The sequence below is a fragment of the Varroa destructor genome, unplaced genomic scaffold (assembly GCF_002443255.2).
Source record: "Varroa destructor unplaced genomic scaffold, Vdes_3.0 BEIS01000005.1, whole genome shotgun sequence".
Classification (NCBI taxonomy): Eukaryota; Metazoa; Arthropoda; class Arachnida; order Mesostigmata; family Varroidae; genus Varroa; species Varroa destructor.
Window position 1 is genome coordinate 32665006 of NW_019211458.1, and position 13168 is coordinate 32678173.

Genomic DNA, 13168 nt, shown 5'->3' on the forward strand with positions numbered 1-13168 from the left:
ACGCTATGAGTTGAAGGCTTGAATATCTACGTGCTAGGCAAGAGAATGACCTCATAACGTAGGACCACCAGTTTAGCCGGTGGCCTTTTTTCTAACAACATAAAAGGACGAACGCTTGAGATTAGTTCACGCATGGGAGAAGCGAATTATGCATAAATACCAAACGTGACATTTTAGTGCACAAGTACCGTTCTAGTTTTATAATTAGCGGTATGTCTATAGTAAATAAGGCTTACTATATTTAAATCACAGACAGAAAGACTAACAAGTGTGACCGTATAATAGTTATAGTACTCACAGTAAACAGCGTGCTGTCTTGCTTCCAGCAACTGACGTAATCCAGCGTGTCCACGAGATAATACAACTCACGTCACTTTTGGGCTGAACGGCACAGACGAAGATGCGTCCGCATTTCGGTCCTTTCAATTCGGCAGTATGGCCCAGCCCTCAGATAAACACCAATCGACTTGAATCTACCATTCGGTCTACTTCCCACAACGTCGTCAGGTCAGTTCGACGTTTATCTCCTACGGTTTGACGACGATTTTTCGATGACACTCGGCGCGCACCTCACCGCACTAGCGAAACCTCTCCTAAAACGCGCGACGAACGCTATAGATCTTCTGCTTACTGAAGACAAGACGTTCCCGCAGCCGCCGCTGCAGAGAAGCGAACTCATTCGATATGTATGAGGAGGAGATGCGGCCCGGACATGTTTCCTTTTCTCCACAGACGACTGACTGCCCGGTGACTATACCAGCAGCAGCAGCAGCAGCAGCAACAGCAACAGCTAGCGAGATAGTAGTAGTTGTAGTAGGAGCTACAGATCCATCTCCTCTGATTTCAATATCTCGAACTAGCTTTTTCTACTCGATGTGACACTTTGACAAACGGTTGCCCTCTTTTTTCCTTCAGTGTCTGACCCGATCGACGTATTGTCGCCGTATTGCTGTTGGTTGTGTCGACGTCGTCAGTTGACCTTTACGTCGTGTCTTGTGACCGAGGAACGATGAGGGCTGCAAATGTTGCACATCGTTCCTAGGACCCTGAGGGTGTATCGCCTGCAACAATTACTGGGTTCCGGGTAATAGCGTGGAGAAACGACCGTTCATCAGCAACCATTCAGAGATCTCCTTCTTTCCTCAGTTCAGAACTCAGGGATGAACGTGAGCGGCGATCGCTGATCTCCGTTGGTTCGAGATCGTTTAGAGAGAGTCCGCCCACTCTGAGCGTCGCGCGGCCGGCGCACTCTCGATGAGAAAGGAGGCTGCAATATCCTCCTCTCCTGTTTGTGCACTCTGGCTTACGTAGTGGTTTAATAAAGTCGGACCATAACGACTAAATACAAAAAATTTCACTAGAAAACTGAATGTCGCTACTACAGCGAAAATACTCGTTTGGGTACTCCGAAGGGATTTGGTCATTTACATAAACAACAAAAAACTAAAATCCTCATAAGACTAGGCCCTAACTCGGAAGCGTTTTGTTATCAAACATATGGTAGAATTGGTTTTTTTTCGCTATGAACAAACATTGCTTGAAGCGGCCTCAAGCATTATGTAATATAATATTTCTATCCGCAAAATGTTTAGTAATACTCGTTTGAGCGAATTACGATGGCTGAAATTAGCGCACGATATATGGAATTGTTTCAGCACCATACGGTGGCCAGTTAGTTCAGGAATAGAAGCCGAATAAATTGGCCATTGGCGTTGAGAGGTTTATTAGATAGCAAATTAAAATGATTTTTTTTATTATCTATTAACTTCTGAAGCATGTCAGAGAATGTGCAATAAATTACGATGAGATCATTACAAATAAATTGTGGCAACGGTATACTTACTTTTGACACAGTTAGGTCTGGCGAAACACATAGGTTTCCTAGTCACAGCGCCCTTCTTCTAAATACAAGCAATGAAGAACAAGTTTAGGTGTCTTTCAAGGTAGTGCAAATGAAGATTTACATAACACCTGTCAATTAGGCTTTTGTTCTTCTCTACAAGCTTCGCTCCTTACAAGGTTTCGAGCAGCTTGCAACTTTTTAGGTATTATACTTTGTTTCCATCTTTATGCTCAGACGCCTATAACGGGCAGTCTTTCTTTGGTTAGAACTGGTATGTTTCTATATCCAATGGGATTTTATCTGCTGCTAGTGTGGCTGATTCCTCCTTATTCTGCTAAGTTATGGAAAAATGCCATGAACTTCGTGAGCTCAACAGACATCCTATTACCTAACCTGCGACAAGACCGCTATGTACCATATATTGCGTTTTTACCATTTATGAAAATGCTTAGCTGATAAATCCTCCCAGCTATTTCCGTAAAGACTTGTAATGAAAAAGCAGCTTGCAAGTCAGAAACAGCAATCACCAACAAGATATGATATATGCTTTTTACTGTCTCTCCATTTTCACACTACTAGTTATTGTTGAAAAGGCTTTACTTTCACTAGCCTAATTTTAGTCTTAAATTAAACTTTACGTAACTGTAACTAATTGCACATTCTGTGAAACTTGTCAGGTTTTTTCATGATGTTATTGGGATCAGCCTGAAGTGGCTTTCTAGGGCGTGCATGAAGCTATTCAAGAATGACTTTCTCCCTACCCACTCCTGATCTGCAGCAGACTTTTAGGCAGTGGTTTTGATGAAGCATCTGGTGTTGAATCTCCTCCGACGGCGCTCACGGTATGAGGAAGAATAGCTGAGACACTTCTAGAAAAGATATCGGAACTCCTTTTCGAGTAAGCCCGCAGCAGGGAAGCGTGTTGATGATTAGAACAGCTCCATGTGCTAAATAGAAATCTATCGTACAGAATCCAGTATTGGCATATGAACCAGGGGTGCTTGTATTCGTCTTAGAGTGATATCCCTATATTAAAACGAGGTCAGCTGTGGTAGCATAGCTACGAGATGCAATGTTCTTGAACCTTTTGGTATGAAGGTGCAACCCAGAGTGTTTGCGTGAGAATCCTATAACTAGTCATCGGAGAGGATGTAGGAACGATCATTGTAGCTTTGGATGCCCATAGAAGTTTGAGAATCGGTGACGTACACTGTTGATCGAAACTCAGCTAAATTTGGTCAGAATTTGAATCGAGTTCCTTTTGGTTAACTTGAGGACAATAATATTAGTTTACTTTAAAAAAAAAAGTTTCCAAGTGCAAGACCACACCAATTTGCATGGATGGCTTAATGGAACGATACATAAATCAGAGTTAACAAAAGCACATTTTCACTTGTATGTTGATGTTCATGTTAATGTATCGCATTATGATAACAAAGACATCACAATTGGCCTGCCCTTGTAATTGCCCTAAGTAGTTGGTCCGGCGGACGCAGATTCTTTATCAAAATAAAGGACTCGCCAACAAGAATCAGCTGTTATTTATAGCTTCATTATTTATACCATTGGCCTGCTTCCACTTTGTGTTTAATCTTAGCCTCGGCAGTTTCAATGGATTCAAATTCAAATCTGGGGCTGTAATAATCTTGACGCCAATCGAACGTAGCTAATGCGTAACCATTTGAAAAAATCACCGAAGGTTTTGCAGAGAAATTAGCTGAAGATCGCCTATTTGTCATAAATGAGCAAATCGTCCCGTACTCATCTCTCTACTAAGCCAAATTCATTAGCTGGGAGCGCTACATCTATATGAATGTATATATATATATATATATTTTCGATTTTGGTACTTTTAATTAGCGGAGTTTAGCGAACTTCATTTATTTTTTCTTTGAACTTAGAAATATTATTGTGTATTTATTTTCGAATAACTTTTTTTCAGTAAGTGTTGACGACGGAAATGGTCCATTGGCCTGCTCGCTTAGGCAATTTCGATTTATAGCTTCGAGTATTGAATGCGGAAATTCAGACATTCAGCTCATTTGCAGCGCCTCTGTATTAGTTTACACTTTACAGGGAGGGCGTCTTCTTTTTAGAAGGATTCACTCAATTTAATAGCCAATATTTCAGGGAAGCTCGGACAAAAGGCGGAAAGGCATATTGTAATTCACTATACCTATTTCAGAGGTCCACTGTCGTCGCTCTGGATCGGAAATTCGAGAACATTGATCGGCGGTTACGAACACAAGTGTGAGTTCATGCAAATAACAAAAACAACAACAACAACAACAACAAAAACAGTCATCTCTATTAACGAGTACAAACTATCGTAATGTGGGCTGGTTTAGAGCTGGGCAAGAATCAATCAATATCTAATGTATGAATACATATGGTTGCTTATTAAAGCGCCTTTTACATATTATGACTTTCAAGCGCAACCGGCGGCTACGGGTGGCTAATGTAAATATGAACCTCAACGACACCACCGCTTGAATTAAATAAAACTACCTAAAAAATATCTTTCTCAGTTGGTAGGAAAAGCGAATCCGCTGCTCTTATTAAAGTGTCTCTACAACCTGCCAACAGGTGACATTAACAGTAGTGATAGCATAAGTATTCAATTCTACAGTTTTCCAAAATTGGGCTTACACATGCTTAGATTGCTTATTGTGACCAAAGATTGAATCGCTGAGCCTCAGATTATAATATGAACAAATGCCCCCCACTAAATACGTCAGCAAATTGTGCTATCGTCACTTACGTGCAAAATGATAGGATGCAATACATAACGGAGAATTTAACTACTGCGAACAAATAGATCGTACGGATATGCCATTGCGTACATAAGATTCACTAAAAGCTTTCTGTAAAACGATGACTTTTGCACGAGCAGGACTTTCGCACACATGAATAAATGGCAAATCATTTCCAAGCGCGCTATCCTATCAAGGAAAAGGGCATCGCCATCTTGGATTGATGCTAACTACAAGGTCCGCTGCATAGTTGTCAGGGCCAATTTTCTCAAGAATCGAGGTTACCAAGTGTCGTACAGACAGTATGATGAGTGTCAATGATGAAATCCGTGTGTCACCTTACAACAGACATACCGATTTGCTTCCCTGTTCGGATTCGGCATCGTTTGGAAAGTAATAGAAAGCTGGGTTCATGTCGCTTAACCTTGGTCGGACCCGCACATAGGTCTGAGTTTTCTTAACTCAAGCTCTCGCCTTCGTTTCTCGAAAAACAGTACGGTTGAGTAAATAGACAAGTCGGTTTACAGCTGTCAGATGAAGATCCAATATACGTTTAAGGCCGGCCAGTGTGCACTTAGTAAACATACCACGCTTCCAGTGAAGAAGTTTCCACGAGATGCTGTTCCAATGGTATGCCTAGTTTTTTTCTAGGTGAAATCCATTTTACTTCAGATATGATGTTATTGAAGCATTTAGAAAAAATGTATGCAAACACAGCAGAATATTCCATTGAATAATATCCGTCTGCCAGAAAATTTCAGAAGACAGATGTATATATCATACAATTTCGATAAATGTATTTCAAGCTCCGACCGACTTGTATATAATACCCTTCCACTGGCCATTCAGTTACCAATTACCAGCGGCCGAACCTTTCTATTGCTACCATATGCATACATAAAATATCTCACTTGGATTTGGCTCAGACCTGTTGTTCACATATATGTTGCTATATATCTATATATATATAGAGCTATATATATATATATATGCATAAAGATAAGCTTTAACATAGACATAATTAGAACTGTCTACGTATTGCTAACAAGCGGGTGGCACAGAGAAGTTCATTTCATCTATAACGACGTCATTTAGTACGCTTAGTTTTGCCTCGAAATCAACACTGTCAAACAAAGCGAGGAAGATCATTTCTAACCAAGTATTCTCTATACGAGCAGATAGACACGTTCAAGCTTCGTTAAGAACCGCTGAACAAGCTGTCAAGGGCCAACGAAAACTCGTTCTCAAAATGAATCTTCTTGACCGAAGTTGGATTGAGCCTACAGTCAGGTTCAAACCCCGTTGCAGCAAACTCCAAAGGTACTGCTGGTCTACACGCACCCGAGTTGAAATCGCTGCTCTCTCCTATCATCTAAAAAAAACCGCACTTTATCAACGCTATTTTCAGGACAACTGTCCAATCGAAAACGTTTTTCGTATCTTACGTCCATTACTTGTCTGCGCGGAAGCTTAGTGGGTGACGTATTTGCCTGCTAATCTTGGGGACACGTTGTGGTTTGGGTTTGAATACGGGCATAGAAAGACTTCGTTTCGTACTGGAAGCCAGCCATATAATGGAATGCCAAAACGGCGATATGGGACATGAAATCTGAAACACAATGGCCCGTTAGTGAAGGCGTTACGTTACTTGCCACCACTTTCCGATCGAGGCATGCACAACCGGTTTTTATTTAATAGCATAATCTATCGGTGTGTTGTACCCAGTATATATATATATATATATATATATATATATATATATATATCGTAATTATACTTTGATACGTAATATTTAAAATAGAACGTAGTCTATTCCTAGGGCTTAAACCCCAATGGAAAATAGTCTAATGTAATAGATTCACTTTTATTTAACAGCTCAAGTCTATTTATACTCCCAAAATATGGATTTGCTCTGGACGCTCATTCTTGTGGATTTGAAAGCGACTGAACACGATCTGCATGAAATATTGTTCCTACTCCACAGGACTTGAAGAAATTGATTATTTACTTTTTTGTTTTATAGGTTTTGTCGTTTGTTTGTTTCCATGAAATGGGCAAAACTGAACTGAATTAATCAGACCAAGCTTCAATTGTTGTTAAAGTAAATCTGGCCTTCACAGACTCATCGTCTGGCTAATTGTCGATGTCCTATCGGCTTTATCACTATTTCGATAAAAAAAGCCGTTAAAATTGCCACAGAAAATCATACTAAACATGCAAGCTTTAAATGCATTTGATATCTTGTCTGAGTCGTTCCTTCATAACCTACTAATTGCTTAGGTCGTTAAAGAGGTCGGGGATCCGTTATACTATTATATACAATGATTATAAATTAATTAAAGATTAAATTAGTGGGTTTAACAAATGCACATTAATAGATATAATAACATAAATAAGCTCGTATCTTGTATGATATCGCCGAGTTAAATATAGGTTTATTTAAAATATAAGTGATTGGCTTTGGCAGCACATTGGGGTTGATAAAATTCTCTTGAATCGCAGAACAGAATCTTGTGAACAGAGCTAAGCTTTAAATTAAGCCGTAAGTGTAGCTAACAAATGCTTTTAGCGCGAAAGCTTCGATAATCGAACCTGCCACCGTTAGTTACAATAGGTAATAGCACAGAGAGGACAAAATACAATCATAATTATAGAAGCATGAAATCAAAAAAAGGTGTGCAGTATTTTTATAAATAATTATTTTTTGTTTAGCTTCGAAGTATAGTAAGTCTTAGCTAGTGGACCTCATACGGTGTTATTATGGCTTAAAAAAAGCAAACTATCTTCTCAGAACATGCATTCTTTGTTCATCATGAATAGGTTACATCAGGCATCCTTTGACTCGCACGATTAGCCCAGCCATTTCTCATTTCCAAATCTCGATTCTGGACTTTACTTATTCGATATTTACTGAAACCATCGGAAGGTTAAATAGGTCGTTGGTACGAAAATGGCTAAATCATAGTTTAAAAAAGATTTTGTTCATAATTTGCACAAAATAGGTTTACATATCATAAAATATCTACGCTTGAGATAGATAAACTTTTTGTACTGACTGCAAGTTAGTTATCGTTTGCAGGCTTATCTTATACAACCGTAAGCCTTGTTTTGTATACGCGCTGAATAATATATGTATATACATATAAACTTGGTAGTATAATAAAGCCAATTCTTTGGAACAAAAACGACAAAATTTCTGCGCCTCGATTGTAGAATGCAAGTGAAAATTAGGTATTATGCAATCTCGTCGACCAAACAAACTCCACCGTGATCAAAAACTTGTTTCCAAAATATTCAAAATTTGACAGTCTACGTTCTTGCCAGTTTTTTTTACGGGTTTTCATAAAACTTGCTGGAAATTTATGTGAGACAAACTGGAAAATTTTTAACAGCGCTTAAATTTAAAGGGCTTGAAAATTAATTAAAACAGCTTAAGGAGCCATTTTTTCTTTCACAGTGAAATCGACGGTTATTTTGAAAAATATCGGTTACTACTTGAATCGTTCAGAGAGGCTCCAATAATTAGTCTTTTTGGCACTTGTTGTGTTTTACATTCCTAAACTTTCCAGCCATTTTAAGTTTTTGCATTTTTGAAAATTTTGTCAAACAACAAGCCAAAACTGAATTTCTGGCATGTAGCGTATTTAAACTACACGATATTATATCTACGAGGAGGCAGGCTTACTATTAAAAAGTTATATTTGAATAGGAAGAAATATTTTTAAAATGACTGGCGAGCGAAGTTTAAGTTCTGAGTTGTAATTATAATTGCGGTGACAGGTGGTTATACCGAGTAGGCATAACCTTTTTAGTATATATATATATATAATGCTTCTGATAATATATTACACAGGTGTTGCAATTACATGTCAATTTTAAGGATCTACCGCTCCCTTGATAGGCCAACTGCAATATGGCGGTCCATTATCGAGATCTGTTACGTCATAAAACGTCAGAAAGTCTTTACATATTTAATGAAAGTATTTTTATAGCAGCGTATAATATGCATCATCGATATAATAAACATGAAGCTCGAAGAAGTGCTCTGACAAGCCTAAACGGTGCAAAAATAACCAACTTAGCCATGTACAATAATTCTGATTATTTATCCGACTTAGCTCCTTGTGCTGAATAAAACAGCTGGACAAGTTCTTAGATAGACCTGCTTCTCTAAAAAAGGTTTGATTAATTAAATCTTGATTAAATCAAATGATATCGTGCCGCTTTGCAGCTCTGTTTGCAGATTTCTCTCCAGTCTAAATCAGTGATTACAAACAGAGGACATCATCTGGATATTGGTGAATATCCAAATAATTTCGTTCACCTCAATGTTAGCGTCGTTGGAATGTACCTACACCGAACATCATTATTAAAAAGCGCTAACGAAAGTCTTGCTAAATCGGCAACCATAAAATGACTCCAAGAACTTAGAACTGTTTCTTCATTTAATGATACGTGTTTTATACTCTGTAGTAATAATTTGATCTAAAAAAAACATAGCCCCTTGATACAAATTCACATATCAGTGGTAATCCATTCTCCCCCCAATGCGTCATTGTTAGTAGTATAACACAACTTTTGGGACACTACGAACTCTCTTAGACTTCATCACGGACAAATTTATATTGTCTCATAATTGATTTGAGAGAGAGGAAGCTAGGTCCATCTATTTCAAAACGAGAAAAATGAACATCTTCGTGACGTTACCAATGAACGTACAATTATATCGACCTTAGCCATATACAACTTAAATGACCTTCATTAATATATGAATGGCGCCAAATACCAACTATATTTAGTATTCATGTCCTGATAATTCCTAAAGAACCATCTACAAGCAAGAGAATAAACTTTATTAAATGAATAATTCGCGACATCTATGTACACTAAAAGCAGTTTATTAATTGAGCCATGAAACAATTTCGAAACTAACAACACGCTCAGATGATTTGAGCTTCTAATCCCTCTTTAAGTTGTGGGTAGTACCTGCTATAATCGAAAGCCCGGAACGGAACATCGAATTCAATCAGACCTTCAGTGTGCAAAAATACAAACAAATTGTTAGTCAGTCGCTAAGTCTGAATCTAATCTTCAATCCTGTCAAAGCGTGGCCCTAATATAGTCATGTAAACTTCACTAGACTAAAGTTGAATTATAGCGCGGGAACGCGCGTTAAATATGCATATGTTATGAAACTGATCAGTGTTGTAAATGATTACAGTCAAACAAGGAAAACGCTTTTCTTTGCTACATATTTGAAACAGGTTAACTGGTAGCTTTAAACATTATCCGCGCTGAGTGACCAGCTGTGTCCTTGCGCCGAGAATGTTGACATTGTGCCTTTTACTTGAATTAGAAAGAATTTCACCGTATCTACGCGCCGTGGTATTAGATTTACACAAGCATTTACTGAAGTACAGATTTCTCTCAATTTTAATTATGACAAATTAAAATTAGTCTCCTTACCAAGATCATACGCTTTCATTATTTCCAATTCCAGGTTAAACTGAACTCGGCGGCACACTCCTGTGATTAATTAGGAAATAGTAAAATATGAAGATAGATGATACTAGCCATATTATATAAAATATATATAAATATCACACAATAATAAACAATTATATATATATCATCTAAGTATGCGTCCTCAAGCTCAGAGATACCAGTAACATAGTTAGTCATTAGCCCACGACCTAAATAGGTTATTTTTAGTCACCGGAGATCTTCACTGCATTAATTTGTTGCAGACACATTTTTCTGCTCATTTTAAAGGACGTGTTTCAAGTGTTTTGTTTGCTCTGTTCGATAAAAGGTACGTCTTATCATAGCAGTTTATCACTGAGCTACAAAAGTTCTTGAAGTTTAACATCGCTTTAAACTATGGCGTGGTATAGCCAGGCTTGACCTGGCAGCCTTCGATTTCGCGATTAGGATAGACCTACCGCAACAAATAAATCAGTAGTAATTTATTTTAAGATCATAGCTGAGGATTATGTTTACCAGTCCTTTTCGGCTCCAAGACAACTCCGGTGTAGGGAGAAATGAATTGCTTGAGAAGTTTGGTATTTTCATAGTGTACAACAAGGTACTCATCTCTGCAGATCGGACATGGGTTGCCAGTATTAGTGTATGGGTCCGGCGCAAATATCTGAAATGTCATAATAAATCATTCGTCCAGCGAGATCTCTGAAGTTGCAGTGCTCAATCGGTCAGATTCAGGATTGAAACTACCAGCTCCTGTGTAAATAAAACTACTGTGGAAAATTGAACATATATATATGACTATTTTAGGCTATTAGGACCTTTCCGTATGATCAGGGAATGAGTACCAAACCTTTTCAACAACATGCATATATATAGTACATATTAGAGATAAAACTTACAATGCAACTGCGGCGAGTTTTCGGAGGTGCGTATTGTCCTTTGAAATTTCTGCGGTAGTTTGTCCATACGGGATCGTTTCCATAGACTTCTGAGTACTGCGGACTCTCCATGTAACGGATGCTTACCTCCACCGGGTGAAAAGTATACGGTTTGTTCTGAAACGTCGCCCATTAAATATCCTTCCAGCTTCAATACTAATGCTTGTATGTGGCATGAACGGCCGAACTGACTACATAATTATAGCAAAATATTTAATACTTAAAACATACATGCTGTATATAGGTAGCCTAACTTCATTGAATATCTCTAAATTATGACCGTTCAGGAGTACAATTAATGCCGTTTTTGCCCAACAATTTTATCGAGTTCCCAGTATAAATTGCTTAATTAAAAGTATTTAAGCAGATAATAGAAGAAATGTTTCTCTTAAGTTATCCTTTAATCATTTTTTGTCAGATTTGATTCATTGTACCAATGGTTTTTGCTCTTAAGTTATTAAGAAAATAGGTCGACAAGTATTGTTGCGAGCAGTATATAAACGGCAAACAATCGGGAAAAAAAAATTTCTATAGCTGAATTAGCTAATTCGATACTCTGATATCCCAGAAATATCAATTTGTATCTGATATGGGAATCATAAAGTACTTACCCTGGATCTTAATTTGATCGTTGGTGACTTCTTATCCTCGCCTTCAGTATCGCTCGAGGTTTCTCGATGCTCACATGATGAGCCATTTGTGGTCGAGAATAAACGCTAGAATAAAAACGCAATTATAATTTAAACAAAAAGCCTGTTAATTGGTAATATGGTTATACAATTTATACCTATATAAACTGTGTGAGAAATATATGATTCTTTATCTCTTAGCCCGTAACCATTTACGTCACAAAAGTGAATATTAAATAAATTGTTGATACTTGGATACAATCATCTACTATATGCAACCATATTGTAAAATCGACGAAAGGCTTGTTAGAGGTGTAACATATTGTAAATATTCCCTGGAATTCAATGTTATGGGGGTTCTGTAGGTATAATAAAAATACGCGACTATTTTTTGATGTCACATAATTCGTAGCACGTAATCACGTAACAAATGTTCCATTTCAATAATCGACAGGCGACTACTTTCTTCAAGAGTTTGCTGGCCGATCCAAAATGACTTTGTTTATTGTATGAGCCGTATGGTCACTTTGCTTTGCATTAGCGTGTGGATTAATAATCACTAACGAGAATCAGCATTGATAAACATTTTTACTTTTTCTATAATCAGATAGATAAATAATAACAGTGCCTAAGTGGCACAATTTGTTCGTATTGATGACCATTCGATGTTGTTTAATTTTTCCAAATATGTGAATATGTATATTTGACAGATGTTTGGTTATAGGTTACAGTCCCGGCTTCTTAATTAATTGTTACTTTCTTCTGTTCTCTATTGCTGCTCATTTTCAACAAATGGATGTATGGTCAACATTGGACTGATGAAACACTATAGATATTTCGGGATTTGAGCAGAACGAAATGAAACATATTTTTAGCCCGGCAATAATATCGAGAACAATGCAAGATTCTCTTGTCAAGCAACCACTTCGAAGCAGATAAAAAAACAGCCAAATCGGGTGATATATTTCACATAAATCTACAACTCTTATGCGCGCTTTTTGATTAAGCTAAAAATGAAAGACGTATCGACCAGCTTCAAAGTGCAACCAGTTTACAATGGATAGCACCATCTTGTGGGATCAGTTTTTTCATTGCGCGAAGAAAACGTCAGGATCGTTGGTGTTCTGAAATACCATAGATTTTTCAGGACAAAGAGAAAAAAAGAGAGGCAAATTTTCTGTTCAGCAATAACAGCTAGCTGATAGGGGGAAGAAAGTTGAACCGATCAACACACAACATTACTTAACATCGCGTACCATTGTGAAAGCCCTGCTCTGAATTGCACGTCTGACCGCATCTCCGACATTAGCGCTACCTGAAACAACCGTCGGGAAAGTTAACCGTTGCCGCACACTATTTAGAAGAGTTAGTTTTTGGCCAAGAATCGTCCGAACAAATAACCGTGTGGGCAGCGCCATCTTTTTGTCTATTTTGATATTTAAATCTCGCGCCAAATCGCATGACTCGGCCCTCTGCACTGTGGTGGTTTCGTCTCAACCGAGCGAATGCAATTCGTTGCCG

The 13168-nt window shown here is 38.0% G+C and overlaps 2 protein-coding genes across 4 annotated transcripts in view; both read right to left on the reverse strand.

The window, feature by feature from the left end:
• Nucleotides 1-3210, reverse strand: part of LOC111250724 (fibroblast growth factor receptor 2-like) — a 37127-nt gene extending 33917 nt beyond the window's left edge. Inside the window, exon 1 of one of the 3 annotated variants that reach the window (XM_022806348.2) lies at nucleotides 299-3210. The gene's annotated coding sequence lies outside the window, so the exon portion shown is untranslated. The remainder of the gene's footprint in view (nucleotides 1-298) is intronic. The other 2 variants (XM_022806346.2, XM_022806347.2) reach the window with 2 other exon arrangements.
• Nucleotides 3211-9472: 6262 nt separating this feature from the next.
• mRpS18B (mitochondrial ribosomal protein S18B) lies at nucleotides 9473-13153 on the reverse strand. The gene is made up of 6 exons (XM_022807227.2): nucleotides 12904-13153; nucleotides 11630-11734; nucleotides 10980-11135; nucleotides 10597-10744; nucleotides 10063-10122; nucleotides 9473-9628 (listed from the first exon to the last, which is right to left on the reverse strand). Exons 1-6 carry the CDS (start codon nucleotides 13063-13065, stop codon nucleotides 9537-9539), a joined length of 723 nt encoding a protein of 240 aa, XP_022662962.1. The 5' UTR covers nucleotides 13066-13153; the 3' UTR covers nucleotides 9473-9536.
• Between the last annotated feature and the right edge of the window lie 15 nt (nucleotides 13154-13168).